Source organism: Sapajus apella, unplaced genomic scaffold (genome assembly GCF_009761245.1).
Source record: "Sapajus apella isolate SASKATOON/1434 unplaced genomic scaffold, GSC_monkey_1.0 scaffold4, whole genome shotgun sequence".
NCBI lineage: Eukaryota > Metazoa > Chordata > Mammalia > Primates > Cebidae > Sapajus > Sapajus apella.
Window position 1 is genome coordinate 11,608,483 of NW_022436944.1, and position 21,063 is coordinate 11,629,545.

The 21,063-nt window shown below is 33.7% G+C and overlaps 1 protein-coding gene across 1 annotated transcript in view; it reads right to left on the reverse strand.

Annotated features, from left to right (window-relative positions):
• Nucleotides 1-21,063, reverse strand: part of LEKR1 (leucine, glutamate and lysine rich 1) — a 205,846-nt gene that overhangs the window by 20,171 nt on the left and 164,612 nt on the right. The window contains exons 9-10 of the mRNA XM_032258228.1: nt 13,665-13,758; nt 1,551-1,715 (exon numbers count right to left, since the gene is read on the reverse strand). Of these exons, the coding sequence (XP_032114119.1) occupies nt 1,551-1,715; nt 13,665-13,758 (259 nt within the window). The remainder of the gene's footprint in view (nt 1-1,550; nt 1,716-13,664; nt 13,759-21,063) is intronic.

Genomic DNA, 21,063 nt, shown 5'->3' on the forward strand with positions numbered 1-21,063 from the left:
GAGGTGAGAACCCTCTAGGGGAGGCAGAACCTTGGGGGGAGCCAAGGCTCTAAGTTTATGGCATATGCTCCATTGTTCCAATAGAATTTCACTTATAAAACACAAATTCAAAGATAAAATCACTAAGACTCTTTTTTCTTTTTTTTTTTTTTTTTTTGGGGCGGGGTTTTTCTCATTTTTCCCAGGGTGGGGGGCAATGGCGCGATTTCGGCTCACCGCAACCTCCGCCTCCTGGGTTCAGGCAATTCTCCTGCCTCAGCCTCCTGAGTAGCTGGGATTACAGGTACGCGCCACCATGCCCAGCTAATTTTTTGTACTTTTAGTAGAGACGGGGTTTCACCATGTTGACCAGGATGGTCTCAATCTCTTGACCTCGTGATCCACCCGCCTCGGCCTCCCAAAGTACTGGGATTACAGGCTTGAGCCACCGCGCCCGGCCGACTCTTTTTTCTTTTAGAGAAGGGGTCTCACTCTGTTGCCCAGTCTGGAGTGCAGTGGTGTGATCATAGCTCACAGAAGCCTTCAACTCCTAGATTCAAGTGAACCTCCTCTCTCAGCCTTCCAAGTAGCCATGACTACAGGTATGAACCATCATACTAGGCCAATTAATTTTTTTTTAAAATAGAGACAGAGTCTTGCTATGTTGCCCAGGTAGGTCTTGAATGTCTGGCTTCAAGTGATCCTCTTGCCTGGGCTTCTCAAAGTGCTAAGATTATAGGCATGAGCCACCATGCCTGGCTAGCTTATTAAGAATTTCAAGGTAGTATCTGCAGAGCATTAAATCCAAAGCATGAGGCCTTTCTGAGTGTGGGACCATGTGCTATTGCACTGGGTGTACACATATAGCTGGTGCTGCCTGTTGTTTACAATGGACTACTGAAATGGATGTACCACACCTCCTGTATAGAAATATAGAGGCCATTAGCTCTTGTCTGATGCTTAATTAACACAGACTCTTAATGCATTTATTCAAAATGTTATTTTCCCACTATGTCTTGATTAATATACATACACACATGCACACACATATACACTTTACACTCAAGTCCTATAAGAACAGAAAAACCTTAACAAGACCTTTTATACTTAGAACATACTATTTAAGGAATTTAGGGAGGTGTGATAACATTTTAAAAATATTTCTCTTCATTCAGAAATGTTGAGAATGAAAAATATTTGCAATTAAAGGCTTTAGTTGTTGGGAAAATTTTAATTATGTAAAACACCTCATTATCTTTTAATGTTGGATATTTGAGGTGTTGCAATATCTAGCCATACTAATTTTTAGTCATATAATTTATGCTGTTTAAAAAATAAGTTTATTTCAGTAGAAAAAATTCATATGTAGCAGGATTACATGCTTGTATAACTTATCTCAGTTATACATTCTGGGGAATTAGCCAAATCACCTTACCTGCATGGCTAAAACCAAGACACAGTGACCATGAGTGAAAAGGTACTGGAGTTATAAATACTGTAGTGTTCTAAGGAGGAAATAACAGCTGCAGTTTCAAATCTATCAAATAATGATAAATGTCATAATTACAGACCTTCATTTGTAATTCCTCTTGTTCTTTCTTATACTTTTGGATTATATCTTGATGTTTTTCTTTTTCAATATCAAGTTTCAGTTTTGCTTCTTCCTTAAAGAGAAGAGCTTGCTCTTCAAATTCAACCAAGTGCTGGGCCCTTTCCTTGGCAAGTTCTGCTTCAATCTAAAAAATGGCATTTAAAACACATGTAAAACCATTTTACCTTAAAATAAGTACATTAAGCTTATTTTCAAACTCTAAGTTTTAAAATGTTCTGACATTAAATTTTTAAACTACTTTTAAAATTCCAGTGTTAAAAAAATATGACTTAGAACTTGGGCCAGAAAAATTGACCTTGTGCCAAATATTTCAACACCTTCTAAGACCTGAAAAATTAGTAGAGAAGTTAGAACTATATGACAGTTTTCAGAAATACTAAAAGCTTAGTTATTTGCTCATTTATACTGTAAACTCAGTTCTTGCCAGCAACTCAGAAAATTTAAAGTTTTTGTTTTTAAGCAGATTTTGAGGGCCTTAGACTAAAATCTGCTCAAATCTCAGAGGAAATACAAAGTACAAATGTTGATTTTTCAAATGGCCCTTTCTTGATGGAGGTCATAGAAAGTTTTGGAATCGAAGATTGTCATTTTAATGTGACTAAAGTGGGAAGGATGATTAAAGGAAAAGAGTCAGTGATGCCCACACAGATGGTTTCCAACTTACAATGGTTCGACTTATGATTTTTCGACTTTATAATGGTGTGAAAGCAATATGCATCTTCAGTAGAGATGGTACTTCAAATTTTGAATTCTGATCTTTTCCTGGGCCATTGATACACAGTATGATACTTTCCTGGAATGTTAGGTGGTGTCAGTGGCCACAGCTCCCAGTCAGCCACGTGATCATGAGGACAAACAACTGATCCTCTACACTGTATGTACTGTGTTGCCAGTGTTGTTAGATACTGTGTTTTCACATTCCATCATGTCTACAGAGTATCCATTTTTGACTTACAATACCTTCAATTTATGATGGGTTTATCAGGATGTAACCCCATTGAAAGGTGAAGAACGGTTGTTTCCATATTTTGACTCAGATAGAATCATAATGCTAGAAGGGACTTTAGAAATCCCCTAATTCAATTTCTCGTGTTTCTATGAATAGTAGAAAGAATAAGCAAGGACTCTGGATGCAGATGGAGTTGAGTTTAAATCCTGGCTCTTAATCCTGGCTCTGCTACTTGCTAACTGAGTGATCTTAAGTTTGTGTCTGTAACCCTTCCTTTTAGGATTATAACTAGTTCCGTTAGGGGTTGTTACAAGGATTAAAGGAGGCAAAGCTTTTGTGTGAAGCTCTAACACAAGTAGGAATTTAATAGTGGAGATTACTTCCACACCCTGACCCTTCAGTCTCTACTACTGACTCCATACTAAATGAGTGGTTGCTGGGTGCCTCACACCTCCAGAAACCATAATTCACTCCTTCCCCAGAAGGCATTTCCATTTTCAGACTCTACTAAGCATTAGGCAGTTTTTCCTGCAGTTGAGCCAACACCTCTCTCCATGTGGTTTTAAACCATTGGTTTTGGCTCTACCTACTGAAACAAGAAAGAGAACAAATCTGTGAGTACTGGAGTCATTTACTCTTGGGAGTTCATCTACAGAGATTAAAGAAGGGAATCCCAGAGGTAGGCTGGCTCTAGATTTACATTGTGCCATGATAATAAACTCTAAAAGAGGGTAACGCCAGGTAAATTGGGAGAAAAACTCACAACTAATTGTGACTGTGATTTAGGCCAACACGACAAGGAAAGAGATCAATCTAAATTTCTCAAGTGAACAATGAAGCCAGGGTACAAAGACACAAATTTTGCTAAGAAAGTTACAGGAAGCCCTTTACATAAAATACTAGATGGAAGACTAGCCCCAGTGTGGGGTCAATAGGTTTTATTGTACTGTGTATAGGACTGAGCATTTACCTGAAGACAAAGTAATTATGTTTATATAGTACTGAATGCAAGGAGTTATTTTGGCTCTTTCAAAATAACCTTCGGGATTGTTTGGATAATAGGCTACTGATGATCTTTTCCCAACATTATAGAATTATTCAGATGGGCTGCTCTCAGACTGCTGAAGACAAAGAAAATCTCAGAGGTCCTCAGAAAAAAGAAGACATTCTTCTGAATTTCAGGTACTTATATCCACTTTGCCTTCTGGTAGCCATTTAGACAATTCACAGATGCCTCCAGTGAATTGTATGGCCTAGATATCTTGTAACAACTCCCTTCCCAAAGCCTGTTTTTCCCCCTTATTTCAGGATACAGCTCTACTATCCATCTACTCACTCAAGTCAGTAGCTGAAACATCATGTTTCACACCTCTCGCACTTATTCTCCCCACCCGATACAACACAAAATCCTGTTCATTTTACCTTCAAAAGATGCTTTGCATCCATTTCTCTATGTCTCAATTTCCATCAGCACTTCCTAATCACCTAGTTCTGGCCACCATCACTTCCTGACTGGCCTCCTTACTTTCACTCCTGCTTCTCTCCACTCCATGCTACTACACACAGCACGGTATTCTTTAAAAAATATAAATTAGATTCTTTTATTCCTTCTTCGAGGTTTCTCAATGCATTGATATATCAAAATTTCTCTATATGATCTTTTAACTGGGCCACTACCAGCCCATATAACACATTTGTGTAAACTGACAAGGCACCCCTTCCTTAGATGAGAATAGTCTCATGCCAGACATAGGACTTGATGAGCAGAGAGCAGGCTGGATTCCAGCTCCCTTTGCTGCCTTTGCCTGGTGCAGGACGCAACTTAAACACTGTATATGGTGGCAGTCCTGGATTCCTCCAATCTGACTTCCACTACTTTTCTCATTTGATCACTGTGTCTCAGCCACGCTGGCATAGACAAATCAAGAATTATGAAAGGAGAAATCAAATGCAAAACATTTGGAAAAGTTGGAAGGTATAATATTAATATATAAGTTAATAATAAATAACGTTCAATAATAATTAATAATAATCACATAGTTAATAATTGTTAATAGTAATTAACAATAAGTGACTAATATAAGCATTAACAGTTCACAAGATGCTCTGACACTATTAATAATAAAAAAGCGGCAAACTTTTTTGAGAAACTCAAGAAAAATTTGTGTTGAGGTGCTAAGATATCAAGCATTTTAAAAAATCTTGTGAGGTCAATTAGTAGAGCCCAATAGCTATTTTAGGAAAAAAATGACATCTTTCCAAATATGGATTGATTTTGCTCAAATTAAGACAGTGAGAATATACACAAACTTGGTAGAACATGACAAACTATAAATTAGATGACAGAAGGACTTTAGAAGAATCTTTAAAAAGTTTTCAAAAATTATTATGGAGACAAAGTCAATCAGGAAATCAGCAGGGTCCCTTTGATGAAGTTGAAATAAAGCATTCAGGGAAGAAAAGGTGATGGCTGATGGCTTGAATGAGCTGAATATTCTGTTTTAACAGAGTTAGCAAAGTCTTCTTGCCCCTGAACTATTCCTACTATAGGTAAAAAGAGAAAACAAGGAAGGAATATATGGACAGTGGGAGACAAAAAGCACTGCAGACAGAAGGGAGAAGGATGATTGACTATTACTAGCTTGTTTTCATTTGCACAGTCTGAGAAAGAGAAGCAAAGTGATGAGCTTCACATGGGATTTCAAACATTTAGGAAAGCTGGAATGGGATGCTAAGAACCATCTGAATGTGTTGACACCTTAGCTCAGAGAAATGAGATTACTGGTTCCTTCATGATCTGATTAGTTTGAACAAAATGATGAGCCCATAAACACAATGATTTGCCTAAGGAGTATATTATTTGGCTTTGAATAGATGCATTCATGCCAAATTGTCATGTTTATGTTTTTGAATGTTGATAGGAGCTGATAATTTTAAATATCTTAGATGACAGGAGTTATGTTTGTGCAAAATAAATAAATTTGTTGATGGTGTGCATATAAAGCATGAACCACTTTTTACAATAACTAATAGTAATTTTGATAAGGGGAAAATTATGATTTCTAAAAAAGCATGAATAATATTAACTTAAGAATTATACAAAGTAAAATCAATTATTATCTTTGTACATATCTCAGGTTTTAATTATTTGGAGTTTTTATTTATCTGTAACCTCTTCTAGCTCAAACTCCATCTCCTCGGTGAAGGCCTCCTGATGACTCCAGAGCATTCGGAGCATTGTTTTTAAATTTCTTTTGTATTTGTTGTTGAAATGCATAATTAGTATTTTATAAAATCTGTATCAATACCAATGTGTAAAACACTGTCTTTACATTATTTTCCAAGTGAGATCTTTGTGGTTGACTTTGTTATTATCATTTTCTAATTGCCCATGGAGCCAATCACCATGTTATAATATGATCACTTATTACTCAATGATACCTTTAAAACCAATGGGAGTTTTAGATGCCAAAGAAGGAATCAAATAATTTGTTTATATTTGATATGCATATATCATTTTTAAAGATACGTTTCCTAAAATAAATTATTTTACTATTTTATAAAAATTAAAAATGAATACTGGTTGAAAATTATTACAGCAAAAAATGAATGCTAAGGAATCAGAATATGTAGGCTGCAGGTCAAATCCTGTCAAAAACTGTGTGAACTTGGGATGGAAGGAGAGAATGTTCACTGAGTAAATGAATACAAGCTAGGGTGATATAGTATAGGACACTTTCTATATATTAACTTATTTAATTCTTACAACTCTGAGAATAACATACAATAATAGAACTATTACTCCCGTTGTCTAGATTAAGAAACAGACTCAGAGAAGTAACTTCACCAAGATCATAGAGCTACTACAATATGGAAAGGGTCTGTGTATACTCAGATGTTTCCGGTGAACTCTATAGCTCAGTGTGTTTAGTTTTTCCATGTAACCTGTCCCCCGACCCCTACATCTATACAGCCTAGTAAACTTGGGGCATGGACTTGGTATTTATTTAGTTTCAAAATGTTTTAGGATTGTCCAGATAACTTTCTGCTAATGATTTCTAATTTTCATTGTGGTCAGAGAAAATACTTTGTATGACTTAAATCCTTTTAAACTTATTAGGACTTATTTATAAGCCAAAATACGGTCGATTTTGGTAAAAGGTTCATGTGCACTTGAGAAGAATGTATATTCTGCTGTCAAACTGAGAATTCTATAAATATCATTTAGGTCAAGTTTGTTAACAATATTGTTCAATATATCTGTTAATAAATTTATACAATTTTCTATTGTATATATCCTTACTGATTGTCTGGCTATTTCTCTATCTATTATTGAGAGAGCATATTAGAGAGACTCTAATATGTGGATTTATATATATATATATATGTATGTATATATATACACACACACACACACACACACACACACACACACACACATATATATATATATATATATATAATATGGAGAGACTCTAATTAGTGGATTTATTTCTCATTACAGTTCTATCAGTTTTTACTTCATTTATTTGTAAGCTCTGTTATTAGGTGAATGAACATTTACAGTTATTATATCCTTCTGGTGAACTGACCCCTTTATCATTATTAAATGTCTTTCTTTAATCCTCACAAAATTTTAAGTATTCTGATTGCTTTGCTCTGAAATTTACTTTGCCTGATAGTAATATAGCTACTCCAGCTTTCTTTTGACTTGTGTTTCCATTCCTTACTTTTAATCTATTGTGCATTTATATTAAAGCACATTTCTTCAGAGCTAATTTAGAAGTTCTAGCAGGGGAGAAGGACAGCTACTCTTATGCCCTTTACAGAAGGCGGGTCCTCCTCTACAAATGAAGGTCATCCTCTTCCACCAGAACACGTGCAGCTTCAAGAGACACATATAGGACAGTAAGAGAGGATGGGAACACCTGCTTAGCCAGCTGTATCAGCGAAATCAACCCTGGCAATCAACAGGGTGACAGATGTCACAGCCAGATCTCACTCACATCCTGAAGTGCATTTCTTATAGGCAACATATAGTAAGGTTTTGCATTTTTAATCCAACATAAAAATCTCTGCCTTTTTAACAGAATATTTAGGCCAGAACTTAGCAAACCATGGCCCACAGACTAAACTCAGCCATGCCCATTCATTTGCATATTGTCCATGGTTTTTATGTGTTATAATGACATTGCTGAATAGTTGTGACAGAGACTGTATGTCATACAAAACAAAAATATTTACTAACTGGTCCTTTATAAAAAAAGTTTGCTGATCTCTGGTTGAGATCATTTCCATTTAATGTGATTATTGATATGATTAGCTTTAAATCTACTGTCTTGCTATGTTTTCCATTTGGCCCATCTCATCTTTTTACTGTTTCCCTTATTTTCCTGTCTTCTTTAGAATTTATATTTTAAAATTCAATGTTGCCTCCATTATTAGCTTATTATCTATAATTTTAGGATTTGGAAAATATGTCTTTAATTCAATACAGTCTACTATCTAATAATATATCATTATAGGTATAAGAATCTCACGGTAATATATTTACACTTCTACCCTCTCTGCCATTGTGTTATTATCATATATTTTGTTTCTATATGTTATAAATCTCATAGATTATCTTTATTTAGTCAATTACATTTTAAAAGATTTAAATAATGAGAAAACACCCCATATCTTTATCCACAGTGTTACCATTTCTGGTTTTCTACCTTCCTCTATGTATATCCACATTTCCATCTGATATACCTTTCCTTCTGACTAAAGGACTTCTTTTAACATTTTTTATAGTGTGAGTCTATTGGTAATTAATTTTTTCAGTGCTTTCTGAAGAAGTCTCCATCTTACTTATATTTGAAAGATATTTTCACTTGGTATGAGTTCTAGGTTGACAGCTTTCCACACTTCTCCCCCAGTCTTCTTTCAGTACTTTCAATCCTACTGTCTTTTTGCCTGCATTGCTTCTGATTAAAAAAAAAAAAATCTTCTATTTTCATTACCTTTGTTCCTCTCTATATAATGCCTTCTAAAAAAATCCAGTTGCTTTAAAATATTTCTTTTTATTACTGTTTTGGACAACTGGATTATAATTTCCCTTGGTGCACTTGGTTTCTTGTACCTGAGGCTTGTTGAGTTTCTTAAGACTGTGGGTGTTTAGTTTTCATTAAATTTGTAAAACTTTCAGTCATTATTTCTTCAGTTTATTTTTTTTTCCTCTTCTGTCTCTTGTCCTTCAGGAATTTCAATTACACCTATATTGGGCCACCTGAATGTGTCTCATCGCTCACTGATGTTCCTTTTGAGTTTTGTTTGCTTGTTTTTGTTGTAGAGTCTATTATATCTTGTTTTATTTGAAAAGTTTTTCTATTGCTGTGTCTTCAAGTTCACTAAGCTTTTCTTCTGGAATGTCTAATCTGCCATCAATCTAATCCAGTGTACTTTTAATTTCAGATAATCTAGTTTTCATCTCTCAAAATTCAGTAACTGGTCTTTTTTGTATCTTGCATTTCTGTGCTTGACATAGTCCATTTTTTATTTAGCTTCTGGACATATGGAATACAGTTACCATATTTGTTTTAATGTGTTTTCTGCTGATTCTCATATCTGCACCTTTCTGGGTCAGTTTTTATTCACTGATTTTTCTTTTCACTTCAGCTCTATTTTCTTGCATATTTCCATGGATGACAATTCTTCACTGGATGCCAGACATTGTTAACTTACCTTGTTAGGTGCTAGATCTTTTTGTATTCCTTTGAATATCCTTGAGCTCTGTCCTAGGATGCAAGTTTCTAGGTTTTTTGAAATCAGTTTGATTATTTTAGATATTCCTTTTAAAATATATTAGGCAGAATCAAATCAGCATTTCATGTAGGGCTAATTACTCTCAACTTATGATGCAAGACTCTTTTGAGCACTCTACCCAGGGCCTTATAAATTACAGGTTTTCTAGTCTGGCTGATAGAAATGCAAATTACTGGCCATGTGTGAGTATTCATTACTCTCTCTGGCTGGGTCTGTCCCTGGCTTTATTTAGTTTCCCCACATGTACACATTGATTATAAACATATACAAGGAGGACTCTTTGTAGATCTAAAGTGTTCTTCCTCTGTGCAGCTGCTCCTGTGAACACTATCTGTGAACTTTACCCACCATGATCTCCCAGGACTCTGCAAGGTTCCCTCAACCCAAAGAATCGAACAGTTTCAAACTGGATTTCCACTCCCTGCATCATGACCTGAAATTTCTTTCAAAGCACTAAGTTATGGCAGTCATAGAACTCACCTTGTTTGTCTTCTGTTTCCAAGAATCACTTTCCTTCATTTCCTGATGTCCAATGTCTCAAAATCATTGTTTTCTATCTTTTCTTCACTGTTTTATTTGTTTGAGGTAGGAGAGTAAATTTGGTCCCTATTACTCCATCTTGGTCAAATGCAGAAATATTGAACTTTGTATTTAAATACATGGAAGTTGATTCTCAGCTCATTTCCTTTGTAACTTTGCCAAATTACCTAACTTCTCTAAGTCTTTTTTAAAATGTGCAAAATGGGAATAATAATGTCATAATGATTAAAATTACATTAATAATGGGAGACTATTTTTGTTTTCTAGATTAGTGGTTTATAAGATAATTTTTGCAAGCCAGTCCAGATCTAAAATTTTTGGATTTTATTAATTCAATTTCTAAAACTGCATTTTAAAATATATAAAAATTAAAGTGTCCTCAATATTCCTTTTAGCCATGTTTATTATTCATAAGTTAAAATCGATATTTTATAAATAACAATGTCATCTCTGTCATATTTTATATGTCAGAAATTATTCCTTTTACTTTAATAATAGTATACTAAAACACATTAAGAAATTTGTTTTTTCCATTTCAAAAAGGAATTTGAGATTTTTTTTTTGCCTCCCTTCAATTTTGAAATTGACTATTTCTTGAAGTAGACTTTTTTTACCTGCATTTTCACTATCAATCCAGCTGCTTCAGCCAAAAAATAAGGTTTTATTTGTTTGCTTTAACTACTGGTTTCTCAAAAGCTCTATGTACTATTTTAAATGAGGTCAATAGTGCAATTCTAAAGTGTTCTTGGGGCTGGATAGGGTGACTCACACTTATAATCCCTGCACTATAGGAGGCCAAGGCAGGCGGATCACCTGAGGTTGGGAGTTCAAGACCAGCTTGACTGACATGGAGAAAACCCATTTCTACTAAAAATACAAAATTAGCTGGGTGTGTTGGCCCATGCCTGTAATCTAGCTACTCTGAAGGCTGAGGCAGGAGAATTGCTTAAACCGATGAGCCAAGATCATGTCATTGCACTCCAGCTGGGCAACCAGAGTGAAACTCCATCCCCCGCCGAAAAAAAAGTTCTTAAGGGTGATATCTTGATGATAATCTAAGAAAATATTTGCTTGGAATTTGCTTATTGTGCTATAAAGTTATAGTGATTAAATAATGTGAGTTGAGTAAGCAGAGTGGCTATAGGATTTTTTAATTACAAAATTTTAACTAAATAGTAACAACATTGTACATTTAAAACCAATTTTAAAGGTTCAGCATGCACATTAATTTGCTCTCTGCAAATAGTAATACTTGAAATAAACAAAAATCCATGACAATTAGTAAATATGCAGTTATTTTAAAATGTGCCATCCTTGTTGCATAGCAACTATTGATCTTATGTGCTTTTTACATACTCTAAAATAATTAAGCACAAACACAAATTGCTATCTACTTTTTTGCATGTTAAAACAATTTAAGCTATGAAATTTATTTTGTTATGTGTATTATATATTTGTAAAAAGAACATTTTATTTTTTGGCAAAGGTACAGTGACCCAAGAAAAAGATGACAATGTCATATTAACGATTCTCCTTTCTCATGAGAAGACTTTTAGAGAACTTTTATTCATGTCTCAATAGCTAACTCAGCCAAGGCATAATTATTATTCCTTGGCTTTCCTTGTCTGGATCTTGATTTACTGCTAGCTAAATGATAACATTTATTAGCAAGAAGTCATGTCCTTTCAACCAAATGAAATGTCCATTTATACTATATAAAATTATACATGCCATAATACCTCTGTAGTATAATTAATTCATTAGAAAGATATCATGGTCTTAACAAGAACTTATAGAATTTTATATAGAATTATTTTTACCACCAGATTAACTTGATAGCATAAAGCAAGAACATAAAGGCTTTTACATGTCAGATGGTAACACTAACTTGTTCTACTCTGTGTTAGCACCTCAAGGACAGGGTACAGTGAACAGAAGTACTAGAGGGAGGGAATCATAAACAGAGACCTTTTCTCCAGTGAAGTGCATCCAAAAACCCCTAGTGAGGTGTGAATATGGCGATGGGAAATTTCTACACAAGCAAAAACAGGAAAGTTTACTCTGTCATACTAAGAGAAGCTCAGGAGTTTAGAAGAGGAATGACTCCCTGAATCTCTATCCATGTTAATTCCATTAGTAAAATTTCTGAGTTAAAAGACGGGAAGTTTACAATATCTCTTGATACATATCGACAAACTGCTTTCCAAAAAGGTTGTTTTAATTTCTTGTCCCTTAAAGAGTAGGTATGAGAGATGATTTCACTAGATGTTAACCACAGTGTTTAACTATTCTATTAGTTGGATGGATAAACAATAATCTTTCATTGTCCTAATTTGAATACTTTGGATTACACAAAATAGGCTTGATAATCTTCCTTTTTAATTTTTAAACATAGATTGGTAAGGATAGGGCAAGTGAATAAGTACAGATCACTCAATGGAATACCCTGAGGCTAATAAAAATTAGAATTAAAGAAGGTGGGCCTTAGAGAAGAAGAAAAAGAAAAGGCCTATGTTACAAAATAAAACAAAATAAGAATGAGACACAAATAGCAATGTTAGTTCATATTCTCCAATTTTGTTTTGGCCCATGGGGTACTATTGTTACAGTGGTTATTTTTATTATATCCTGACTGTGGAGCCTGATGGACAAGGGAAGGGATACTTATTTTTAGACGGCTACTTTTGGCTGAGTATGGCCAACTATTTGAAGATTGGAAATGAAAGCAACAAATTTAAAAATGATCTGAGCCAGCAAGAATGCCTAACAGGTTTCAGTATGCTGGATGGTGGAGTGAGGGATTCCTGAGTTAGTCTGAGGGAGGCCGCTGCTTGTTGCTGAGGTTACAAGTTATGGGGTTGTATCTGGAAGGAGAAGAATCTGACAAAATCCAAACAAGTTGTCAGGACTTCAGTCAAACAATCAGAATTTTGGAAACCAGCTCCATTTCTAGAGTAAAATTTAAGACATAATAAGAAAACTAAGGCAGAAGGACAGTGCTAGGCATAGATAACACTCATGGAAAAGAATGAGTTGGGAATGCTTTGGGTCAGTGTGTAGAATAGGGCCCAGGGATCTATGAAGGAGTACTAGAAGTTTATGGCAGAAAGAAGACTGCTTTTAACTCAATGACTAGACCTGTGGATGGCCTGAGTAGGTAGGGATTAAAAGTTTTTTTAAATATTACTTTTATTATTTAAAATTATGAAAGTAATATATATTCATTGTTGAAACTTTGAAAACTATAAAAAAGTCCAAAGACCAAAATCAATGCAATTTTTTTTTACTCCAACAGCAAACATTTCTCTGTAAATAATAGCAAGCTAAATGCTTATTCATTTTATTTTGTCAGGGTAAATATGTCAAGAGTTCAAAACTGAATAATTTTAAGTAATTTTCCATTCTTTTATCTTCTAAGAGAAGCAGAAAAGTCGTAAGAATTATTTCCTTGGTTTTAAGAAAATGATCAAATGTAGACTGTGACAGTTAATGGGGAAATAAGAAAATACTTAAATGCAAAAAAATGTGCTTTTGCATGAGAACCAAGAGCTATCTTACAAGAATTCAAAATGTGTTCTAATTTTTTATTTCCCATTATGTTGTATAATATTTTGGAAAAGACCCACTCCATAAGCATGTCTGGCCTAGGAAATTTTAGAAGGAATCAAAAGTGTGCATAGAAGCAAGGAAATCTATCTGGAAGAGTCTTTTGACAAATGGACAGAATTTTTAAAAAGCAAATAGGTTGCATGTTGATGAAAACCACACTACCATTACCTTCTCCTTCCAGTTATCATCACTCAGCAGCTTCTGTCTAAGGGTTTCCTGCAGCTGCTCAATGCTTTTCTGATGTGAAATCAGCATCAATTCCCTGAAAATCAAACCCGACAAATGAGTCAATACTCACCCCTAATGCAATTCATAAGTTGTAGTTCCTGGCACGGAAGATATTACTTCACAACTTAGTCTGTTTATTTTCTTTAGCAGTATATATGCTGCTATTATATATCATTTGAACTATTAACAGCAGTTTATAAGTGCTGTATACATGATATTTTCCCGGGATTAATTTTTGCTTAATAAGTAGTAAGACATTATTTTTGCAATAAATACTAACCACATATAGAGTCACAAATACAATAAAATGTCTTCTGGCTATTCATGTGTGCAAAAAATAAAATGTTGTAAGTTGTGGTTGAAAAAGTATATGAGTAAATTCTGTAATAGCACCAGACAATATTTGGTTCCTTTTAAAAAAGGAAAATATGTTAGGATATGCCATAAAGTCAATACATGTTGGCAGTTCCTCTCTTTTACTTACCTGTAAAATTTTCTTTCCTTTTGCTTATCTCAAATATTGATATGAACAAACCAAATTAAGTAGAGAGATGTGTGATGTCAGGGATGCAATACAGTATAAAACATATCAGAAATTAGAAAACATAAAGATCACTTTAACATCTTAATCTACATAAGCAGGTCTTAATGCTTAGCTTGTGATCCTCTGGATGGAAGTAAGGACAGGAGGAAATTCAAGAGAAAATTTCACAGGGGCACTGAAATTAAGATAGGGAATCATTAGTAGCAGCAAAAGCACACTTAATGATCGGGGCCCTTCCTCCTCGCACAATCACTGTGACTCTTTTTATGTTCTATGCATGTGATTCTTCTCTACTGCTCATTCCTTCTCCTAATCCTTTTGTTTTACATCATCACTCACTTCCTTTTAGCTCTGACCTTTCTGCAAAAACTTGTGACTTTGATTTATAATTGCCTGTTCAACACCTCCACTCTAATGACCCATCAACACCAATAATTCTATACATCAAAAGCCAAATTAAATATCACCTCTTCAATCTTTCCTTTCCTCCTGACTTCTGAAAACCTTCAAGAGTCATCTTTGAAGGTTTGAGTCATCTCTGACATTTCTTTCTCTTTGTTCTATCACAACCATGTAATAGCAAGTTATGTATAGTCTGCTTCTTTGGGGTATCTAAAACTATTTCCTCCTTTCCTACTACCAAAACCCTTGTTAAGTTTCTTGACTTTATCTCCCACCTAGAGTATTGTAGTAGCTTCTTAATCTTTTGAGCTCTATTCTAGCGTCACTCTTATATTATTAAACATTTTTACCATAAAAATAGTGCTTACATTTCTAGGCTAGACAATTTTAATGCCATAAGTATAAGAAGGCACATTTGATTTGGTAATCCTGATATTAATATCATTTGAGGGAAAGTGATTGAAAAAAAAAACTCTCAGACTTCTCTTTCCAGAATTATAGCTAGCCCTGTATATAGGTACATAGAAGTAAATGTTGCCTGTATAACATATTTTTAATTACGTTCAATTAGTGAAACTAATAAGAAAGAACTAGAATACTGGACAAAAATGTAGCATGTATGTAAGGAGAGCAGTTATCAGAATTGAATGTTCTCTGGCCCTTGCATTATTTGAGAGGAGCTTCAGATATTAATTTTAGACTTCATTAAGTATGCATGGCAAAATTTCAAGAGTAAACTCTAAAAGAATAAAAACAAAATATACTATTAGTGAAAAAGTGTACTAAGAAAACAAACAGAAGTCCAACAATCCTTTCTGCAAAAAGGCCTAAAAAGAGAAAATAGTGTAGAAAAAGAGAGAGAAATTAAAATCTTAAATAATCACAATAATGATAAACTAAACTCATGAATTAAGAGAGAAACAGATTTGACACAAACAAACTTTAGCTATATGCATTTTATAAGAGAGATTCCTAAAACATAGGACATGGAAATATTGAAAGGAAAGGTTTAGAAAAGATACATCAGGGATATATTTAGGAAAAGGAAGTAGGTAACTATGCTAATATCAGGCAAAGTAGACTGTAAGACAAAAGTCATTATTCAGAGTTGATAATTATGGTAAGTTTAATTTACTATAAATATTTTAAACTTATATGTGCCTATTAAAATAACCTCAAAATATATAAAGCAAAATTTGATATAACTGTACAAAGAAATTCTTAAATCTGCACCTTAGTGGTAGAATCTACCATAGCTTTCTCAGTTATAGACAAATCAGCCCAGGACCACCACATATGTCAGTGAAAGTATAAACTGTACAACTCCAGACTGTTATGTGAATGTCTTTACTATAGTTGTGTAATGTAGCAATCCAGGATCAAGCAAAGAAATAGTTCATTAAAGATATAGAAGACTGAAGGTTCCTAAGATAGATTTAAGGTTCACATATAGAACCTTGTACATAATTAGTGGATAAACATGTCCTTATTTTCCAGCTCATATGAAATTGACCACTTCTAGGACAAAAAGTTAAGTTTTAGCTAATTTCAAACAATTGTTATAATATAACCTGCATTGCTCAACATGGTAGCCGCTTGCCTTACGTAATTATTGAGCAGTTAAAATGCGGCTGGTTCAAATTAAGATGTACTGTTAATGTAGAATACATACCAATTTGAAAATTTGGTACAAAAAATCTAAAATACCCGTGATAACATTTTAAGACAATTACATATTTAAATAATACTTTGGATAGTTTGGGTTAAATAAATTATTAAAATTAATTTTACGTGTTTATTTTTAGTCTTTAATGTGGCAACTAAGCATTTTAAAATTACATATGTGCTTTATGTTATACTTCTACAGAAAAGACTATGATAATGTATATTCCATGAAAACAGAAATGTCAGTAACAAAAGATAAATAGCTTCAGGTATTTAAAAAAAAATTTAAGTGTATTTTTGAATAGTTCATGAGTCAAGAATCACAATTGGTATTTAAATATACGTAGACCTGAACAATAATGAAATTACTAAATACTACCTATCAAAACTAATGGAATAAGGCTAAAGCAGAATAGATAAATTGTGATATACCTTAGCATACAATATAGATGAAGAAATGAGTAGTTCTCAGCTACATGAAATGTCATAACAAATCCCAGGAACATAATATTGAGCACAGGAACACATTAGAATAATAACTTTATTTATATGAAGATAAAAATACATGCAAAATGTAACTTTTTTTAGAAATACAAACATGCTTGATAAAATTATAGAGAGAAGCATGGACACAATAGATATTATCGGTAGTTTTTTGTAGATGCTCTTTATCAGTTTGAGGAAGTTTCCTTCTATTCCTCATTTGCTGAGAACCACAAAATGCAGTCTGGTTGTTATCTCTGAGGAAGGAGAGAATGAGATGGAATTGGGGAGAAGCACAAGAAAACTTCAAAGATAATTGTAAAGTTCTTTTTCCTAAACTGAGAGGTTGACAAACAGATCTTCATTGTATTTATAGCTCTTTATTTTTGATACCTATATAAACCTTTAATGTATCACTCGAAATTTATAAAAAACAATTATTGATATAGCCAGAGCACAAAGTAGAATGTGTATGTGGAAGAAAGGGAATTCAAGGTAAAAACCAAGGTGAAGGAATGTGCAGGTGCGTTGTAGGTCTCTCTCCCATGTGATGGGGTTTACTGTCCTCTCTGGACATACAGAGGTGAATTAGGAAGGGAGAGTCACTGTTCAAACTGTGCTGAAAATCCAGCAAATATTAAAGTAAGGGGCAGACCCAGCAGGCTCTGATGCTTGCACATTAGTCTCTAGGCTAGAGAAATGGAAGTGACGCAAAAGAAATAAGTAATGAGGACAGCAAAAGTGAGATTACATTAAAATTTTACTCAGGGATTTTTTCCAAATATCTAGCCATTCCTGTGTCCTTTGCAGACTCATCTTCTAATGCAATCGAGCTGCTGACAACTCCCAAATTTTATCTCTAGTTCAGATCTCTTCCTGAGTATCTGATTCATGTATTCAACTCTCCACCTGTTTTCCTTTATTTTAGAAACATCTTAAATGTAATTTCTAAGTCCAATTTTTGCCATACCTCCTAGCCTTCCTCTATGAAATGTGCCTCTTTTTCATTACCTGGCTTGGCCACATCTGGAGAAGCTCTTAGATGTTTTGCCCTTTGGGACACAAGTAGCTTTCTCGACTTCCTTATGGTCTGTAGATGTTGATGGGTGGTTGAGGGGGTTGCCTCTTTGTAATCCATCATTCCTGCTGCTCTCCTCCAGGCAATCAATGGTTTGTTTTCTGTCACTATAGATTTTAAGAGTTCCTGTTCCTCCGTATCTTTGTCAACACTTGATATTTCCAGGTTTTAAATTTTTATATATTCTAAAAATGTATAGTAGTATCTCATTGTGGTTTTAGTTTGCATTTCCCTAATGAGTAATGATACTGAGCATTATTTTATGTGCTTATTTTATTGGTCATCTGTATATATTTGGTGGTATCTATTCAAGTCTTTTGTTAATTTTTTTATTAGGATGTTTATGTTCATATAACTGAGCTTCTAAATCTCTTTGTATATTACAGAAAAACTCCTTTATTATATAGATCCTTTGCAAATATATTATTCTGGTCTGTGGTTTTTATTTTCATTCTTTTAAAGTGTCTTTTGAAGAACAAATTTTTAATTTTGATGAAGTTGAATTTATCTCTTTTATCTGTGGAATGTCATTGATTTTTTTATGCTAAACTAATCCTATATTCTTATGATAAACTCCACTTAGTCATGATTTGTTACCTTGATTTTAGCCCCTTCAAATTGCTAAAATTTTTTTAGAATGTTTGTATCAATGTTCCTTAGAAATGTTGGTCTGCTAATTTTCTTATTATGTCTTTGTCAGGTTTTGTTAGCAGAGTAATATTGGCTTCATAAATGAAGTTGGGAACTATTCTTTCTCACTCAATTTTCAGGAAATGTTTGGGTAGAAATAGCATTATTTTTTCCTTAAATGCTTGGTAAAATTTACCAGTAAAATCTTCTGGGCTGGAAGTTTTCTTTGTGAGAAGATTTTAAATTACAAATCAATTTCTTTAAAAGATATAGGGCTATTCATGTTATCTATTTCTTTTTCAGGAGCTTTGGTAGTTTGCTTAAAAAAAATTTTGTCTGTTTCATCAGGGTTGTCAAAATTAATGGCATAAAGCTGTTCATATTTCTCTATTATTATTTTACTGCCTAAGGGATCTGTAGTAGTGTCATCCCTCTTATTTCTGATATTGGTAATTTCTGACTTACCTTTTTTATTCCTGATCAGTCTACCTTGAGGTTTACTGATTTTATTGATCTCAAAGAAACAAATTTTTGTTTCACTGATATTGTCTATTGTTTTTCTGTTTTCCATTGATTACTGCTCTAATCTTTTTTACCTTCTTCTGCCTATCTTGAAATTTTTTTCCTTGCTTCTTTTTCTAATTTCCTAAAGTGGAAGCTGAAACCTTTCTTCTTTTTTTTCACGGAGACATTTGTCCCTAAGTTTTTCCTTGTTGACATCCCATACATTTTGATGTTTTCATTTTCATTTAGTTCAAAATACTTTCTAATTTCCCTTTTCATATTTCATTTGACCACTGTCTTATTTAGAATTGTTACATAATTTACAAATATTTAGGGGAGCGTCCAGATAATTTTCTGTATTTGATTTCTAAGTTAATTACACTGTGACCAGAGAACATACAGTACTTTGTATTATTCAAATCCTCTAAAATTTCTTCGGTTTTATTTCATGTCCCAATTATATGGTCTATTGCAGTGAGTAATCTGTATAACCATAAGGGGAAAATTTGTTTTCTGCTGTTGTTGGGTGAAATGTTGTATAAATGTCCATTATGTTAATTGATTACAATGTTCAAGTCTTCTATAGCTTGGTTTTTTATAGCCTGATTGTTCTATTACTTGTATATATTTGATGGTGTCTATTCAAGTCTTTTGTTCATTTTTTATTAGGATGTTTATGTTTATTAGGATGTTTATTACTTGTTTTATCTGAAACTAAGGGGTTATTGACATCTTTAACAATAATTGTAAATTTGCCTACTTCTTGGAATTCCATACAGTTTTTGCTTCATGTATTTTTAAGGTCTGTTACTAGATGTACAAATACTTATAATTTTTATGTCCTCCTGATAAACTGACCTACTTATCATTATAAAATGAACTTCTTTACTTCTGGTAATATTTTTTTCCCCCAAATCTACTTTGTAAACCCATTCCAGCTTTCTAATTAGGCTCAGCGTGGTATATCTTTTCCCATTCTCTTATTTTTGACTTCATATGTCTTTATATTTAAAATATGTTTACTGCAGGCAGCATATATCTAAATCTTACTTTCTTATACAATCTGATAATCTCTGCATTTTAATTAGAATATTTAGACAATATACATTTAATTTAATCATTGGTATAGTTAGGCTTAAATCTACCATTTTGTCACTTGTTTCTTATTTTTCCCATCTGTTCTTTCTTTCCATTACTTTCTGTTTTCTTTTGGATTTTGCATGTTTTATGATTCAATTTTATCTTCTTTGTTGGCTTCATAACTCTTTGTTTATTTTTATTTTAGTGGTTGCTATTTTTGATAATAGACATCTTTTAGCTTATCACCTCCAAAGATGTCCATTTCTGAATCTGTACGTTTCCTTACATGGGAAAAAAGACGTGGTAGATGTGATAAAGTTCTTGAGGTGAGGAGACTATTTTGAATTATCTGGATGGGCCCTAAGGGTAATTACTAGGGTTCTCTTACAGGAGGGAGGCAAGAGGGTTAGTGTGGGGGAAGGTTACATGACAATGAAAGCAGAGATTGGATTCACGTGGCCAGGAGCTAAGGAATTCTGATGACTTATAAGAGATGGAAAATGTAAGGAATGTCTGCTCTGGATCCTGCAGAGGGAACCAGCCCTGCTGACACCTTGATTTTAGCCCTATAAAACTTATTTGAACTTCTGACCTCTAGAACTATGACAATACATTTGTGTTATTTTAATCCAATAAATTTGTGGTCATTTGTTGTAGGAGCAATATAAAAAGAATACAATGGTCTTCCTGTAAGTGATACTATACAACTTCAGCAATAATATGAAAATCTCATGATAGTAACTTGATCAAGCTAAGGAGCAGCTGTCAATGGAAATAAAGTAGCACTTCACCCGGTTTTCAAATGCCAGGATCATAGAATAAACGTGTCTGCTGAAGTGGTTGTTCGAAGTGTCTAGACAGCCTAACAATTTGATCCATTTAATTCCTTAAATTAGGTTTCTTGTTGGAAAAGAAGTCTTATCGATTAGAAAATCCAAATGAGCACCTCCTGA